General features: G+C 35.2%; 1 protein-coding gene and 1 non-coding gene across 2 annotated transcripts; both read left to right on the top strand.

The window, feature by feature from the left end:
- Nucleotides 1-1,666: 1,666 nt before the first annotated feature.
- Smp_005790 (putative gtp-binding protein (q) alpha-11 subunit, gna11) lies at nt 1,667-18,198 on the top strand (the record flags this gene model as incomplete). The annotated part of the gene is made up of 7 exons (XM_018794338.1): nt 1,667-1,784; nt 4,076-4,260; nt 6,113-6,267; nt 8,162-8,290; nt 11,680-11,809; nt 13,905-14,058; nt 17,970-18,198. 7 exons carry the CDS (start codon nt 1,667-1,669, stop codon nt 18,158-18,160), a joined length of 1,062 nt encoding a protein of 353 aa, XP_018648761.1. The 3' UTR covers nt 18,161-18,198.
- Nucleotides 14,991-15,059, top strand: Smp_tRNA_01264_Pseudo_TTG.1.1. The gene has a single exon. It is a non-coding gene (tRNA).
- Nucleotides 18,199-19,895: the final 1,697 nt, after the last annotated feature.

The following is a 19,895-nucleotide window of genomic DNA, read 5'->3' as shown; positions in this document are numbered from 1 at the left end:
CCTATGTTATACAGTCAAGGGTTTCTCTAACACACATTAGCGTGCCAAACAACAGAAGAAACAGTTGAGGCAAAATAGTTCAATACCTAAGAATCAGTAAAAAACAAGATGGTATCAGTTATCTATCTGCAATAATCCTAGCAGCCCTTCCAAGCAGACAGTCAAAGGTTAACAGTCACACATTGAACTACACAGTGACTTTTGGCTTAGTCAAACACGACCTTACTGTCAATATTCGGACAACAAGCAGTAGAAAATTAGTTAACAAAAGGTAGGTCTCTAATCAAAGTCACATAATAATGGCTCTTCTTCTTAGTTAACGAGTATGACTCATCTATGCTCTAGTTAAAGGGCTTAAGACTGCAGGATGTACGCTTATTTTTTTGTAGTGACTCTTCTGACAGCATCTCCATCAGGGGTATGGTTCTATGACCTTTAAAGGCCGTAGGAGGCATGAAATTTCACCTACTACACTTAGATATTGAGAGATACCCCATCCTCTTGAAACGTAGACTAATTCCATGTGGTTTAAGAGAGTCTGTGAAGAATAAGTCAGATAAACTGATTGGAAAAGTGATCATAATCCCGGTTGTGTTTTCCGGTTGGATCTACTCCCATTGTAACTCCATGAGAGATAGATGGAACAACACTTGGAATCTGTGTTGATTACCGCCTGACACTAAATTCTCACCTACTGCAATATAGTTATACTACTGAAGATATTTTATATAAGTTACGATATTTCTAAAATGAACCTGAAATATGCATATTTGCAATTTCCATTGGATGAAATCTCTGATGAACTAACTGCTACGATACTCTGACATAAGTCGCTTAGGTTGATTGGTTCAAACATTGTCACCTATGAATATCCTTGCACTCGGACCATGGATTGGTACTCTTTAGCTTTATTCTAGATATATTCCTAGCCTTACAAGAATACTACCCCCACTTTGCGACTTGGTTTTTAATAGTGTGTATGTGAACAACAACACGGTGATAAACTAAGGGAGTGGTTTAATTGGGAGTCGTGACGTGTGTTAGCTTGAAAATCAATATGGAAAAGTGTTTTTCCTTTCAAAATGTAAATCTTACATTGTAATCACGAAAAAGCCAACTGGAAAAAAGCGTTTGTGTCAATGGAGACCAGTTTGAGGTTGTTGTTGTTAATGATGAGAGCTTGGGGTTGAATTCTTCAAATTAAGAGATATCGATGTATCGTTACTTTAGTTTTAGTGATCGCCTAGCTTTTTAAAGCGAAGAAACGACTCACTACTGCTCATAGGTTTTTATCAATCCTATACTTATTGCGTCAGTGAATAAACTCACTACAGTATGCTCTGTCAGAGGCTGTTATTTCATCACTATGTGGTTACTGAATATTGAAGCGCTCCCAGCCATTTTTTATCAACGGGAAACAATCAAGCAAGAAATTATCAGTTTAAGCCATTTTAGCAACATAAAATTGTCCGTTTCGTTTTATTTTTGTTTGAGCTGTTGGTGTTTAGTGGCCTTTACAAACAGTAAGATGGCGCTTGCAAACAGTTGTGGACAATAATGGGCGTTCTGCTCTTCCAGTTTTCATCTCAGTGCCTAGGTTTACACTTGGAAAAATACTCACAAAAAACGCTTCGCCATCACAACACAATATTCGAATAGAGTCTCAATGTTTTGCTGCCGGAGTGAAGAATATAAAGAACAAAACCGCATCAACAAAGAAATTGAGAAACAACTGAAGCGCGACAAAAAAGATGCACGTCGAGAGCTTAAACTTCTCCTCCTTGGTATGTTTTATTGAAAATTTTTTATACCATCTTAGCTTTCTGATTAAGGAGTCCAATTACATAAAACTTGATTTGTCTTAGGGACATAGCTGGTAGTATGTCAATCCTTTTCTAATGAGTTGTATGCTTGTCAAGTCTTCTTTTGAGTGAGCCAATCAAGTGTAAACACTTTCTTTGGCAGCAAGTCTCAAGAGTCGACTATTTGACGGGAAAACAAATACACCACGGGGGTTCTGTTCGTTCTTGGCTTTTGAAATCACATTTGTTCTTTAATTTGTCGCAATCTAGTTGAAGGATGATGACATGTGTGACCAGAAACCACTTTTCAGCATCCGTATCTCCATATTTCAGTTACCCCGATATGCAGTGTGAAAATCTGTTTTATCAAGACGTACAGTACATAAATCTGATTTTTTATGGACACCAGTTCTCTCGATTCTCTCCAAGACATCTGATTTGACTTCTAAGTAGGGGTTAGGGCTGTGCACAATTTTCGTGTTTAAATCTCACTAGGGCATTATAGACAGTGATGAATATCTTTGTATTCATTTTAAAGCCCATACGGTTCTAAACCGGACGACAGTGGTCTGTGTCAAAGACCTTACTAACGTGAGTATCGTCAGCTGACTCCTCATTATCGATCGACTATACGCAACTTTTCCCTGTCAATTTGTCATTTTTACAGCTGTCACATTGCATTCAATCATTCTAGAAGAAACTGGTGGGTTTACTGCAGCTATGTTCAGTCTAGGGCATTTATTATGTATATGAACAGTTTTATGTATCATAAAGACCTAGAAGAGATTAACTTAACACCGAGAAATGCCAGTGGAATGGCGGTTTGCAAATAAATTTTTTGTCCAAGAAGTACAAACAACCCCCAAAAATGCAAAAGCAATGTTTCGTTTCGGTACTTAACCTTAAGTTAACTCCGAGAGGTTTTCCGAGACCATAGGATTTCCATTGTTTAGATCATAAACTGAGTTTAGCTAGACCACCATCAAAAACTTCGTACCCATTGTATTGTGTTACCTAGTTAAAGTTCAGTATACTGCAAAATTGAAAGGTTAGTTAGACATGTCTAAAATGTATTTCTGCGTGATTCTAAACATTCCATGCAGACTGTTGTGATTTTTAAAAAAAATTGCATTTAATCCTCTGGGATTTGACTGTATATCCAGTCAGTAGTGTGCATTTAACCTCTCGTAACTAATATAATCTAATAAAAAGGATGCTTTTTTTGTTTCGCTAACATTCTAACAAGCCTACCTTCGTGCTTCCTCGTCATAATGATCTCATATACTAAGTCACCAGCTGTGATGTTACATATTGATTATCATAGAAAGGAGGGGAAAGGTACTGATGATCAGGCTGAAATATGGTCCGCCGTAAAACCAATGTTATGGGCGAAGTAGAACACAGACTTTCTAGTTTGACCCTAATTAGTCTCATTAAGATGCACTTAGACTTCGCTTTCCGCTAAACCGTGTACGTAATATTATTCCATCCTTAGTGTATTCATTTGTTTGGTGTTTTTGTCAACTTTTGCGTAGATTTTTTACAGTTATTGATAGTGTTTTCACTTTTTCCTTCTGGTTGTTTCTTCACCGCGCAAATGGAGGGTGTAATAACCGGTGTCGACTCGCTTTTAAGCATGTCCTACGTTTATCCTTATTTTTTCAGGCAAATCACTCAAACCGAATATTTTGACCATTTAGAAGTTTCCATTTTTGTAATATTGGGCTTAATTATTGGATTTGTGCGACAAAATAACTAGCTTTGGACACCATAATTTTGTTTCCTGTACTACCAAAGTACGATGCTTCTTAGTTAAGTCCTTGGTTTAGTCCTACTCTTCTATGCATCGTAATTGTATCATGAATCATCTAACATCTTGTAATTATGTTCATATGAATCGCGTAGTAGGAAGCTGGTGGTTTGTACGATATCAGTGTCAGTCATAATCATCATGTATCCTAACTCAAATATGGATTAGTTCACGTGACTTCGAACAAGTATTTGAATTCTCAGTGTATTCCTCGACCGTATTTATAGTCTTCTCTTAGTTCACTCTAGTAGAGATTACGTAGTAACAACTCAAACTTCATATTAATCCTTTTGATTATTATTAATTTAATTAACCTAACTATTGTTACTAATATAAACTCTTCACCTACTGAAGTTTCAACTGTAAGGTTGTATAAATGACGTTTGAAAAATGTGACTTAAGTATTGGTGAAATCTTTCTTACAAATGTTTTCCTACTTTTTGAATCTTTATGTTTTTACTAGGTACCGGTGAGTCGGGCAAAAGTACCTTCATCAAGCAGATGCGCATCATACATGGAGCAGGTTATTCGGACGATGAGCGAAGAACCTTCATCAAAATTGTCTATCAAAACATATACATGGCTATGTTTACGATGGTTCGTGCTGTGGAAAGTCTAAAAATCCCTTATGAAAACCCAGCAAACAAGGTTAATCTTTTTTAAGTTATACTTCTGTCACATAATATGCCATAATCATCATTGGCAAAATTAAAAGTAGTGTTATAAAAAAATCTTCAAAAAAAGTTCTTGAATTGCAAAATCTATTCACTTTACGACTGATTAATCATTTGGAAACATGTCCCAACTACGTAACCGGACCTCATTAATACGGTCTATAAATATTAGTCATAAGATTTGCCTTGTATACATTCATCAAATCCTGTATAATTCCATATAAGTTACGTTTCGTATACCCTATGTTTCAATCATTTTTAGTTGGTGACAAAAATACCCATATTTTGTTCCTGTTCTTATGGGAATCGTGTCCGCCTGAATCGCTATCCTACTTTTGTCCATGCCACTTTAGTAGAAAAATATTGATAGAAATGAAGATACTTTGATCATTCCAGTTAAGATTTTAAACTGGTGGTTTCATAAGCATCCTTCCCCACTCATAACTAAAGATTGCATCATTATATTCAACTGTTGTAGATTCCCTGGTGTATGCATGTTCTAAAGAATGGTGGAGATTTGTAGCTTAGGTGAGTAATTTCAGTAAGATTTCGTCCTATAAACTACGTGGTCGAATCACGAAGCTTTCATTATGCTTTTCGACAAAATGTGTATACACCAGGGAATCGACGACAGTTGGATATAATGATGCAATCTTTAGTTATCACAGTAGGGAAGGATGCTTATGAAACCACCAGTTTGAAAACTTTCATTGTGCTTTTGGACAAAACAAGAGTAACTGTAGGGTCAAAAACTAGGTCAATGAAGATATCAAGCAAAATAAATATCCTGACAATGATGGGATAAGGATAAAAAACAACTAATCAATACAAGAATCGACAAAACAAGCTGTCAGTTGTATATAGAGAAATTTGAGTAACTCACTTCTAGGGTTTGTGCTAATGATGTCCGGGACGATAAAAGCTCCATCATTAAATCGCTTAACTCGCAGAAAACAAGTTCACTAAAATTATAAGGAACGTCTCAAAAGTGATGAAGTGCAAATGTACTTGGGATACAAAATCTCGGTTTTTGATACTCAGAATTTCTCACAAGTCATACTTTAAAGATTATCTCCCATTACAGGATTCTTTTCAAATGATACTCCCAAACATTCATGTGTAAAGATGTCTGCTTTTCTTCATATTCTATCAGTCTGTCGATGCATACAATAATAAAATATTTGCTGTCTTCGAAACCACTCCCTATTCCTTTCTAGTTTTAAAACTTTCTGGTGTTACATCATTCTAGAAAATCCGTCCTATAAGATATTTGATGTATTCTTCATCCTCTGTTATAAGAGTATCATCAGTAGTCGACTAAAACTGCTACAATTTTAGCGATCAGGAGAAATTAACAGTATCAGGGATTTCATACATTCAACATAAAGTACATATTCTCTAATAAAAATGGTGTTTAGGATGAGGCGTATTCCATTGTATATTCCTTGTTTTTAGGTATACTAAAGATCCTATGATACCCATAGTGTAATCAATTGAAAATATTCGCTAATTACTGTATTAGTATTCCAATAGAAAATATGTACTAAGATAATTTCATCGATCTCAAGTTTATGGGGATTTCTGACTTCAAGTTCACCTTCCAAAATAGTCTAGACGATTCGTCAAGCTTTTGTTATAACGAAATTTTAGCTCTTGGAAACATGATTATTTACCAAATAACGTTAGAGTAAGCGCATTAAATGCAATTGGACATTAAACTAATTAATTGAGAAGAATGCTTTCTCTAATCGTGTTTCATTTATTTTCTCAATCGAATGTTACAAAGTGTGCTAAATGGAAACTTTCTCAACTTCTGGTATTTTTAGGCATATGGGGAAGCAATAAAAGAGATTGACTATGAGACTGTTACTACTATGGAACCACAGCACGTTGTAGCTATCAAATCATTATGGGATGATCCGGGTATTAAAGAATGCTATGATCGTCGTCGTGAATATCAACTAACAGATTCAGCAAAATAGTAGGTGGATTTTCAAGTTATGACATTGTTTAATGTTATACTTTTCTTATTCATTGTCTGTTACAATTGTACATGCATCATCATGTTTATTTTACCCAATACCCCTTGTGGTCAAATCTCAGCTTCATGTACAATATGATGGATATCATATTTCAGTTGAGATGTTCATGTACATACTAATAACCTATTCTAAGTTTTAGTGTGTTTTGTCCTGCTTCATTGATCTTAATCGATGAGATTATAGGCGGGTATCAATTACTCGTGAGCAAAACAAAACTGAAAAGATTGACGTACTACCTTGTGTAGTGGACTGTGAAGCACACTTGTTGGTATCATTTCACTATCAAAATACGACGTAATTAAAATGTAATTTGTGTCAGGCATTGAAATACCTGTAGGATAAAACTGAGTTTAATTTTTGTGTTCTCGTTGACTCACTGAACTTTCTATGTAGTTTATTTGACAATCTACTTCAAATAGCATCTTGAAAAAATAAAAATAAAATTCCGAATTGTTTCTGTGAGGATAGCCCACGGTAGAATCGAAGTAGCTGTAAGAAGCCCAGAAAAGGCAGAAGGCATTCCATCCAATCATCCCCCGGAAGAACATTCTAGAATCCCTTCATTTCCTAATATCGTTCCTATCCATACTATTAACCTTTATCCTATGTCCATCATTATTACTGGTCCCAGTTTCCGAAGTTCAATTCTTGGTCTTCTAAAACACCACTGCAAACTACATCTCAGTTTGAATTTACTCCTCATATCCCACGAGATCTTGAGTTTCATTATTTTCCCATGCATATGTTTTCATTTCGTCTTCTAAAACCATATTCTCAATGTTTAATTTCCTCACTATCACTGCTACTACGATTATTTAGACTCTAACTATTCATTATGCTGGTATGGTCTGTGACGTACATGAAGTGTGTAACACTCCCTCAGGTGCTGTAAACACACTACTGTTTAAGAGAATTCCTAAAAAGAGAGGGCTTTCCCCAACTCCGGTTGTATCAATTCAGGGTATCGGTAATGACTTACCTGAAACTGTTTATATTGAATATCGTCTTGTTGATTATTTTTTGCAAATTCGAATGTCTTCTTTCCGACTGAATGTCTCCATTTTTAACATCCTTCATTTTTGCTGTTGTCGTAAACGTTTCTCTATTACCAATCCACTCTTGTCTTAATATCCTTTTTTCCTCGCTTCAGTGTATTGTAAATATACTTAAACATAATAATTGCCTATCTAGTGTTATACACAAATCTCTAGATTTGACTTTGGATTATGAAGCAGCTAACAAAGAGGATTTGAATCGACAACTTCATCTCTGTGCTAATGTGGTATGGCAACTCGAACTGATGTACGTACGTACGAAGTTCTACGTTGTGACTGACTGAACAAAGAGGATATTAAGTTGTTTTATAATCATCGTTCAAGAAAGTCGCAGCTAAAAGTTAATGTAATGGTCTTCGTTTCGTTAGCTTATGACACATTGTGTGGCCGTAGTAAACGAGAACTCAGACAGGGAAAGCCAATTTATTGTTTAATGCAAAATCACACAGTGGCCTAGCAAAATACAAAAAATCATACATTAAATACATCATTTGCACATCTTCCATCATTTGTTCCTTTACCTAATATGTTATTCCGCCAATTTTGTTATTTTGATTGCTCTCAGATTACCTTTCTGTTCTCTTCAGTTCAATCTTCCGTTGCTAGACATTCCACTTCCAATTGCGGCTACATACTACCTATATTTGTCAGCATAAGTAGCATACACCACATGACTAGCTCATTGTATCATGAAATGTGAATACAATTGAAAATCATTAGTATATAGTTCATTTTATTTGTTATATTAATTGCATCCTATTTTTCTTTTAATATACAGCTATTTAGATAATCTTGACAGAATTTCACAAGCAGATTATTTACCGACGCTCCAAGATATTTTACGAGTTCGAGTTCCTACTACAGGAATTGTAGAGTACTTGTTTGATTTGGATTCTATCATATTTCGGTAAGTCTTTCAAACATTTTTCCCCTTACCAACCCAACTATTCCCAAATGACTGAAACTCTAATGAAATATTTTGTTTTACAAATTAAAAACAAATGAGATTTATGCTATAAAGCAACGAAAGGGGACCGGAATCCGGAGTTATAACTTCCGCTTCCAAGGGAATAACATTTCCATCTTGCAAATCAGCTATGAAGAATAACGAGTTTCAACATCTACCAATACTTTTTTTGCTAAATGATATCATCATTTATTAGTGTAGTTGATAAAGTTCTGATATTTAAATTAGCAAGTGTTCTATCTTCATCTCATAGATGGTAGGTAATCCGGACACGGTGACCCAAAGGCATCTTATCAGTAAGTTTCGAAGGAAAGGAAAAATTAAGAGACGAATGGATGCATCCTGGCACAAGCTGCTACCATTCAATACCGTTACTTAAAGATCTGAACAAAAAGTCATAATTTCTACTGTAAACAAACAATTTGATTTAATGAATCAACTATATAAACTATTACGTCCCGCTGACAAACTACTTCAAAAGTCGAGGAAGATTTCATAATGTAATTGTGTTGCTGCTGTATCTTTCCAATTTTCTCACAATTATTTTTCTCATTGTGTTATAGTTTGTGGTCTGGATACCCTGTTAGTGTATTACGTGATAATACCACCAATTAGAGAGCAGTGAATTATCGATCGTACCAATGACTCGTAAAACCCGTACAAGCAGTCTAGAGTACTTATCGGTCCTGCTTCCCGCCTAGCCCAGCCAGTTAAGTCCAGAACACCAATTTCAGCCTCTGAGCGATGAATCATTTATTTCAAACATACTAGGTTTATATACCAACCAGACAGACCACATCGTACCATAAAATAAAAAATAACATTTGTACAAGATTTAGCTAAATGTGGCTATGAATAAGGAAGTTAGTAAATGATAGAGAGGACAACTCAAGAATGGTAAATCATATAACAATAGTTCATGGGTCAAAATAAAGCTCATAATAAGGGGGACATGAATATGGGTAGTTTAGTTATTTAACGATTATAAGATAAAACATATGCATAGTATTGGTCCATAAATGAATCCCGAAGCTACCATTCATTATTCTTATCGGGATATAACACATTGTTTCGGTGTTGTGTGTTTTGCTCTATTTTGTATCGTATTAGATATGTCAGCATTACCTGAATCAATACATTTGAGTTAGGATTAATTATGAACTCTCTAATTTTTAATTATACACTTTATTTATTTATTTAAACATAAATATTGGTACAAAGAAGCACCAGATATATATGCGCCACACAAATCTCATTTGATTTATGTGAGGGCTGTGATACTTCCTAGGTACCCATACTGAGACAAATGGTTTTCTTAGGAAGCCACACCCCAAGCCTTTGACCTAAAGATCTAACCCACAAGGCAGTGGAGCATCGTGAGGAGATGCAGTCCCATGGTAGTTGGTGACCAACGATTGGTTCATACGCCATTTGTTCCCTCAGGATCCTGGAGCCCATGTGCACCATTGGTTTGGAATCAGGGTTTCCTAACTCCCCTAGGTGGACTCTCCGTGTCCACCAACCCGGCTAAAACGCCGGACATTCGGTTTTCGTCCTCTCAATTTCGTAAACAACACCCTGATTGAGAGGAGGCAGTGAATAGGACTTCCCTGACAGAGGCTATATACGCGTGGCCATGTGAGAGCATTTTGAGAGGGTGGGCCCTCCCCTCTCTCGGCCGTACCAGGGCGTATTTTATTATCAAATTATTTTGTATAGTTTAGTATAATTTACAAGCTAATATTTTCAATGTCACAAAAATTTACATCATGAACAGTTAGAAAGAAATATGATTGAAAGAATAATAATGACATTAATCAACAGAAAGCAAATAAATCTGCAATGAAACATCAAAACGTGAATAGAGAAAAATGTTCAGTAATAATTGTTCATTAGGAATGTTAGTCATTTAGTATTCAGTCAGTCAGTCACAACGTAGAACTTCGTACGTACGTACGTACATCAGTTCGAGTTGCCATACAGTCATTTAGTATTATTTATATGTTGTTACATTGAGCACATGAAATATTTGACTGCGTGAGATAATTTCTCCTTAGCTAAGGTTTTGTCGATCAATCTATTGGTTGATAGTTGCATCATTATACTGAAATGATTGATATTTTTTTCTCGGTGAATATCAGCCTGTTATATTGACTGTTGAAAGAGTGAACTCCTTTAGTAGTTCTATAAATCTTTGTTTATGTATAAGTACTAATTTGTATCTTATTTAGTGATTAGACACAAATGATTTATTAAAATGCAGTTAGGACCTAGTTAACAGTAATCTATGAAGAGGACTAGTCATTTCCTTAAATTCAACTTAAAAAAATGATTTCATATAGTTTTAACAACCGCAGAATGTCAGTATCTAAATGTTAAAGATTTGCAATCTCTAAATTAAAACTTAGAATAATGGGAATCAATATTCGTCAGAATTGAATGTCAGGTCAACTTTCAACATATTTTCGTTACATCATTTTTTCCATGAACTTTCAATAATTTTTTTTACTATGAATTGTGTTTGGTAACAATCACTCAGTTCATAAATTCTAATGATTGTAATCCGATATATAACCAATGAATTATCTAAAATGTATTTTTTAAAAAAATTCGAATCAGATTATCATTACACAAAGGTTCTATTACAAAATTAAACTTTTCACTTTAGTTAACTGAGTAGGAAAGAAGAGAATAGGAATAGTTTTGTTCACTGTATTGAAAGCTCTCAAATGCCCTGGTACGGCCGAGAGCGGGGAGAGTCCGCTCCCCCTCTCGAAGTGCTCTCACACGGCCACACGTATATGGCCTCTTCCAGGGAATTCCTACTCACTGCCTTCTCGTGACATTACTGTTGTTTACGAAATTGAGAGGGCGAAAAGCGAATATCCGGCGCTTTAACCGGGTTGGTGGACACGGAGGGTCCACCTATGGGAGTTGGAAAACCCTGATTCCAAACCAATAGTGTACACTGACTCCAGTAACCTGAAGGAACAAATGACTTATGAATCAATCGTTGGTCACCGACTACCATGGTACTGCATCTCCTTACGATGCTCCACTGCTTTGTGGATCAAACCTTAAGGTCAAAGGCTCCGGGTGTGGTCCCCTAAGAAAACCACCTGTTTCAGTTTGGGCATCTGAGCAGTACCACAGCCCTCACATAAATCAAATGAGATTTATGTGGCGCATATGTATCTGGTGCCTCCTTGTACCAATGTTCATGTGTTTAAATAAATAAAACTGTATTGAAATGAATTTGACGTTATAATAATACTCATTCTTTGTGAATATTTACATTGATTAAAAAAATCTTGCTTTTATTTTATTAGAATGGTTGATGTTGGTGGACAACGTTCTGAACGTCGAAAATGGATACATTGTTTTGAAAGTGTCACTTCAATTATGTTTTTAGTTGCATTATCTGAGTATGATCAAGTATTGGTGGAATCCGATAATGAGGTATGGTAACATTTCTTACAAATTATTTTTAGTGTAGTGTATAATTTTCAAATTTATTATTAGCATTATTTGCATTATTTTAAGTTGTGTGGCTAAGATAAAACATTGTTGTTATGTCGGAGAAAAAAACCCAGATTGGTTGAGTGAGTTATCTTGGATCCCATGTGATCAAGCTGTAATGATGAGAGGACAGCAGTTGTGTGACACTTTAGTTCGATTGCCGATTAGTTCACCTGTGTCCACCGGTAGTACTGGTGACCGTCTGAGTAATAATTAACACATCAAACAATGAAAAACAAACGACACCTTAACGCTGATTGGTCCTCGAGCTGCTTCTAACTCAGTGTCCAATCAAAAGATATAAATAAAAGGCAGATCAGTTCTCTATTGCATTCAATTCAATCATGACTTAAAACTCAGACAATAATATACTTGAGATGTCTAACCACACAGCATCACAATTAAGGAATTACAATTCGTGCATAACTTGGTCATAAGTGATACAAAGCAAAAGTGTGATAGGGAAATGATCTGGAATAATAAGACGTACGACATAAGATTTATGAGTCAAATTAAAGCTTAAAAATGGGAGAATATGAGAATATAAGTCTAGACGTTTACTACTTATACGATAAAAATATGAATAATAATCCTTCGTGTGATAGTTTCAAAAGTTACGCTTTCACTCTATTCGTACTACTGAATCAATTATCGTTAAAACGACTGTTCAAAGTTTTTAACGCTCATTTAAGTTTGTTTCTTTACATATGACTAATGATAAAAAAGCTCAGTCAGTTAGTTAGCTACAACGTAGGACCAGGCACACATATGCTTCGGTCCAAGTCGCCATACCTCATTAGCACAACAAGATGAACACTGAATTAATAGAAGTAGTTAATTTAGTGGTGGTAATATACAAAAGATAGGTTGTATATAAAGATATAGTATAGGAACAAAGACAGATATGAAGCAATTTTAATCTCACGGTTTAAGGGAAGACAAAGAGTGTATACACCTACGCCACTGTGATCGATTCTGAGCTATGTCACCTAGAGTCTCCAACCATTGGTTACGATAGTCACGTGGACCCCAACCAAATAGTCTGCATCTACCAACATGGTTCATACCAGAAGTTAGTGACTTCAAGCACTGATGCCAAGTTTTGGTTTGGCCACCCCTAACTCTCTTCCGACTATTCCCAATACTAGTCAACATTGCGCGTCGTGATAATTGAGGTTTAAACATACGTAACACGTGAGCCAACCATCTCAGTTGATGAAGATTCGTGACCTCATCAACTGATTTGCCATCATCATTCCCTAATATCCTGTGTCTAACCTCACTATTACCTAACCGGTGATCCCAGCAAATGCGAGCAATATTTCTAAGGTATCTGTGGTCAAATACTAGTAACTTACGAGTATCTTCTACTCTTATTGGCCACGTTTCACAACCGTAAGGTAGAACAGAGCGAACTGCTGCGCAATATACTCATCTCTTAATTGATAGTCTGATACCTTGCCTTCTCCATAGGTGACGTAAGTTGGCAAAAACCAAACGAGCTTTTTTAATAAAGAAACTGGCTAAATTTAAGCTGAAATAGGAGCACTCCCCCCTGTAGGGAAGAAGAAACTTTGGAAAAAAAACTAAAATATGTTATCATTATTACTGATTTCATCTTTGACGAGCTTAACATTTACGTACTTAATTGATAGTTATTCCCGTAGTCTACGGAAGTGGAAAGCGTCTATCTAAGTGTCTATTTTTATGGGATTGAGCAGGATTTAGTGTTATGTGTCATTCTACGCTTTGTTAAATTTAGTTTACCCTTAAACTAACAGTAAATATACACAAAATATTTTGTTGTTAATTTCTGCACTTAAGTACTGTCAATGTGTGACTAACTGAGTCACAACAAATTCAAATGTGTTACAGTCTCACTTACTACCATTAAATGGGATGGTATAATTGAATTTCATACAATATACTACCTTGCATATCCATGGCTTTGTGTCTTCCAAACAAATTCTTGCTTAAATACGTTCAGATGAGATATTAGAATGATTTCCGCATAATTTTGTATTGTATTTTATAGAATCGTATGGAAGAAAGTAAAGCGCTCTTCAGAACAATCATTACTTATCCATGGTTTCAAGAGTCATCTGTTATTTTATTCCTGAATAAGAAAGATCTTTTAGAAGAGAAAGTTCTCTATTCTCATCTTGTTGATTATTTTCCTGAATATGATGGTAAGTGTTATGTTTTCCTTGTTTAAAATAAAAGATTAATTACATTCTGTTTGGTATTTATCCATTTTTAACATAAATTGTCAATCCAAACTCGAAGTAACTATCTTCAATGTACAAAAAGGATGCTGATTGTTGACGTGTTCATTGTATGAAGTAGTTTCTGTGTGAAAAAAATTGATTAATAGAACGTTGGGAGTGATTCAAGTGGCTAAATAAATATATATACCTATTTGAATAGTTACCGGTAGCCAATACCAGCTATTTATCGTTTGACCAAATCCAAGCTGTCATTTTTGTACAAGACCAAAGTATTTTAGCTGTAGCTGTTGCTTTGAGGATGGCAGTTTTCTATGTTTTGAGATACTACTGATCTATATCACGTGCTACATTGCTCGTAGGACCGGTGATCCATTTCACGAATATACACATCGACCAATCGACTGCAATCAAGGCTTTAACACACTTATTAGTCTTCAAGCTCTTTCTAACTCCAGCAGTCAATCAGAAGACTCAGATAGCAAGTAAATTAGTTTTTTGTACTTGATTCAATTATAACTCAAAACTAATACAACAATGTACTTAAAATACCTGACCATACACCGTATCAAATAAGAAATCACACTTTAAACACAATCGTTATTGTGTCATTAGGCTGGTGCATATGGGATTTACACTTGTTTACAATTATTATATGGTTGAGTCATTCAAATACAACTTATTTTCGCACTACTCTCGATTCCACTGCTGGCCACTATCGATCTTTGCTTACAGTGCTTGTGAATTAAGGCTAGATTGAGGCAATACACACAGTATGCACATATGCCAATAAGAGACTGATCAATTGCAGTCCTAAACATCAATGGAAAAATTCAAACAAACAATACTGAGTGAATTTATACTTCACCCCGTCGCACAAGCAAGTGGCTATCAGCACTCAGTAGCTAAGTGGTTAATGCGATGGCGTTTGAAGCAAAAGGTACTGGGTTCGAGTCCCAGAGTGAATATCAACTCTGAGATACAGGTACATCCATCTGACGAGTCCCAAATGGGACGAAACGCGCTTCCTGGATTCCACTGTTAGCCACTATCCATCTTTGCCTATTCTTGTTATTTGTTTGTTTTTTCATTGTTATCGTTGTGAAAGCTGAATTTCCGTAACTCTATTATTTTTCAATGCAAAGTTGTACATTTTCTTTATTTCTCATTCATTTCAAATGAAACTCCACTTTCAAATTTGTACGGTTAACTTGTATTGGCAATGTTGTTTTTTCCCTCCTTCATCGTCATCATCTTTCACATCAATTTACATAAATTGACAAAAATGAAAAAAAAACATAAACGAACAAAAGGTCATGTAATTTGGGAAAAAGTTTTAGAAGGGGGGAATTTAATTTTTTTCTTTTTTAAAGAAAGAAATACGTACATCTTTCGGGTCAAGTTTGGTAATTTATACCTAGAATCTGATAAAAAAAAATGAGTACATGTATTTAGATTGTTTTAAGCTTACAGTAAATGAGCTTACATATTAGTTTATTAGATCAATTCTGAATTTAAATGATCTTCATTTTACTGTAATATCACCCAGTTTAAAGTATCTATTTATTCATTAAAATTAAGATCAGTCAATTTCACAAATACATATAAAGTAAAGGTTTTCGTTAACTTGAGAAGAAAAAACTACCCAGTGTACAATACAATCATAATACATGAATTTTCATCTTTAAAAATAAGTAGGATTTCAGATAGTTCTCTTTACAATACAAGTCATTGTTATAACTTGTTGGCCGAGTGGATGTCCTGTTAAATGTATAACGTGATAAGATCGCCAATCAGAGAGCAGCGAATTATCGATTGGAACAGTGACATATGGAAACCCTACGAGAAGTCTAGAGTACGTATCGGCCCTGCTTTCTGCCTAGCCCAGCTAGTTATGTCCAGAACAGCCTCTGCGGTATGAATCATTGTATTTCAAACATACTGAGTTTATATACCAACCAGAGAGATCGTATCGTACCAATAAAATAGAAAATAACATTTGTACAAGATTCAGCCAAATGTGGCTGTGAATAGGGGAACAGTTATTAATCAACTAGGGATAACTCAAGGATGGTAAATCGTATAACAATAGTTCGTGGGTCAAAATAAAGCTCATAATAAGAGGGATATGAATATGAGTAGTTTAGTTATTTAACAATTATAATATAAAAATATGCGCATAATATTGGTCCATAAATGAATCCCAAAGTTACCATTCATTATTGTTATCGGGACATAACAGTCATATTCATAATTTTGATCATATCTAATCTGTTTTGTTTTTCTAAGAGAAAAGTAGTTTATTAAAATTTTCCCATCATGATATAAGAGGTGAAATTGAATAACATCTACTCTATAAAGGTGTTTTTTTTCTGAGAGAAATTTTGTAATTCTCTGAGGGCTGAAATTGTTTTGTTGTTTTTTACTTATATCTTCACAAATATTTAACTGTCATCATTCATTGACTTATCAACATTGTTTGTTTTGTCGTTAATAATTTTAGAGAAAAGTTTCATCTTTACTCTTTTATACCCTTTTCTCTTCTGATGAATTTCATAGATTATTGAATTCAGTTATGATAGGGTTTGTTGTAAATTTATCATTCAATATACAAGATGGTACGACCGAAACTTGGGGAGTGTCTACTCTCCCTCTCGAAATGCTCTCATATGGCCACGCGTATATAGCCTCTAACAGGGAAGTCCTACTCATCGCCTTCTCGTGGTGGGGATGTTGTTGACAAAATTGAGAGGACGAAAAGCGAATGTCGGGCGCTTTAACCGGGTTGGTGGACACGGAGGGTCCACCTAGAGGAGTTGGAAACCCTGTTTACAAACCAATGGTGTACATGGGCTCCATTATCCTGAAGGAAAAATGGTGTATAAATCAATCGTTGGTCACCGGCTACCATGGGACTGTATCTCCTTACGATGCTCCACTGCCTTGTGGACTAGACCTTCAGGTCAAAGGCTCGGGGTGTGGCCCTCTAAGAAAACCACCTGTTTCAGTTTGGGCACCCGGGTAGCATCTCAGCCCTCACATAAATCAAATGTGATTTATGTGGCGCATATGTATCTGGTGCCCGTTTGTACCAATATTTATGCGTTTAAAGAAATAATGTTTTATGTGAATAACGCAAATTTGTTTAAATACTTAATTAACAGTAACAGTTGCATGCTGTTGCTACGATTTGAGTTGATTTTGTTGAATAGTTAAATAAATTTTTACTTCTAGTGTATTTATAAACCAGGAATTTGTTGTTAATCGTTGTTATAACGCCCACTGACCTTCATGTTCTCCATCGATAACCATGAATTTGTCATTTTATGATTTTCCAGTTACTTTCTATGTTATTTGTTGTTCACTAGAAAGTTGAAATAGTTTGTATCAATGAGCTTTTAAATGATCTGGTACGGCCGATAACGGAGAGAGTCTACTCTCCCTTTGAAGTGTTCCAGGATCCTCAAGGGATACATGAACCTATTATTGGTTATCGGCTACCTTGAGACTGCACCCAAACGTTGCTTCACTCACTATTTTGTGGATTAAACCTTTTGATTAAAGGCTTGAGTAATTATTGTAGATGAACAACTAATGTTCTTCGTTTCATATATTAACAATGATTATTTCAAGATCAGTATAATGATAAACGTTAGAAATTCACTGATTCGTATCGGTATTAGTAGTAAAATATATCAGTCAGGTAGTCAGTTATACGCAGCGTAACACATCAACTTAAGTTATCATATTAGAATAGCGAGATAAAATCACTTTAAGATAAATCACAGAGTAGTAGAAGTTATAACAGTATCACTAGAAGTATTAGTATTAAAGCATATTATATATATGTAATTTCATTTGTCCTTTTCTTTAAGGTCCTCAACGCGATGCAGAAGCTGCTCGTGATTTTATTTTGAAAATGTTTGTTGAATTAAATCCTGATCCTGAGAAAATAATCTATTCTCATTTCACATGTGCTACTGACACAGAGAATATACGTTTTGTTTTTGCTGCTGTAAAAGATACAATACTTCAGTTGAATTTAAAAGAATATAATCTTGTTTGAGGAATTATGTCATAAAGTATGCATCATTTTTGTCAACGGTAATGATTCATTGTTTCTGGTTCTGTTTATATATTATGTTAGTATATTTGTCCACTGGATCGTTTAACTTTTCTTTTTCAAAATGATGTCATACATAATTATATGAAATAAATTTATTATTGAGGATTGTAAGCATATAATGGAGCTAAGTTTTGTCGGGTTCGAAGCAGTTACCCATCACAGACAGTGAAGGATGGTCGCGTAATATCGTGAATTGATTAAAGTTATACATTAACACCGTACGTGCCGACTTAGTGATCTGGAGGTTAAGCGTTCGCATGTGAAACGGAAGGACCTGAGTCCGATTCCCACCAGGATGAAACAGCCGTCCAATGCTTTCAGGTTCTCAATTATGGTCTAACATTGATCAGTCCGTGATTCCAATGATAGTATACTACAATAATCGTATACATTGAAGATATTGAGGAAAATATATTTGTGCAAATGGAGGAATCAGTTTGTAGATTTTCTATCACTCTTAATCTTATTTAACATTACAATGAAAGTTGTTAACTATCCTTTGACTGATTGGTATATATTTTTATGATTATTTCTTACGAGTTTGCTCATTTATCATCGACACAGAACGTGGCAAGACTGTGAATCGGTCTTAGTTTTCATTATGGAATTTGTAAGATGAGTTGATATTAATAAAATGAATTGCATTGGTAATGGGAACGACTAAACATCTGAGATATAATTGATTCATCAGGTAGTTGGGTATGAGGCGCACACTCTGATTTTACAAGGGCTTATAATGATGAAACTGTTATCCGATCCTCAAATTAAAGTCGATGGAACGGGGTTCGAAACTGGGATTTAATGATAGAAAGTTGGACGTTTTAACCTAATAAATCTCATTGTAGTCCAATCGTAGAAGAACCAATAGATTAAGAGGTTCCAGTCCTGTTGTTCTGTTCAATGTGATCCTGTTAGAGTGCTTTCATATTCACAACACATTTTCTGAACCAAAATTTTGGATGCCATTCACATTATCTATTCATAAAGTACTGTTGTAATATAATAATTGTAACTAAGAATTGATGAAGTACTCTGTATACGATTTTTCTGGCTTTCTCTTACTGAAACCATGTAAATAGTCTTTTTGACCGATTTTTAAAATATACAGTACAGAACATTTGATCATCAGTTGAAACAGTCAAAATGGTCCAGTTTAATAAACCAGTTAGTTGTGGTTTGAGACTTTGCACCACCGACTTTGGTTAAAGGAACACAGTAATATTGCCAGTACACAAAACTATGACCTGTTTCCTCGTACATTATGATGTTTTGGTGCCGGAGTTGTTGTCCATACCTAATACTTTTCGTTTTGACCTGCATCTATTTTTTCAGGAGCAATTTAATGCAATGGTGTATAGTTATTGATTGTTAAATTTTTCTTCCATATATATGTCTCATTGTTACAGTACATGTATATAACGCGAATAACGTTCTCGTGACAACAAAGATTTCTTTTCAGTTCTTTGAAGAAATTTATAGAAATCTTATACGTCAATAAGTCGTTCTTGTATTCCTATGGATTAGTGAATTAGTGGCTCTCTGTGGTCGGTCGACTTTCAGCCACCAAGTGCTCCAGTTCCGAGCATCACTTCATCTACTTCAGTTCAAGCGACCAGGTGGTAGTGTCATTAACACTCACACCTGGATTATGTGGCTCATATCCAATTCCCTGGTG

This window comes from Schistosoma mansoni, chromosome 1 (genome assembly GCF_000237925.1).
Source record: "Schistosoma mansoni strain Puerto Rico chromosome 1, complete genome".
NCBI lineage: Eukaryota > Metazoa > Platyhelminthes > Trematoda > Strigeidida > Schistosomatidae > Schistosoma > Schistosoma mansoni.
This window is presented reverse-complemented; position numbering and strand designations above follow the sequence as displayed.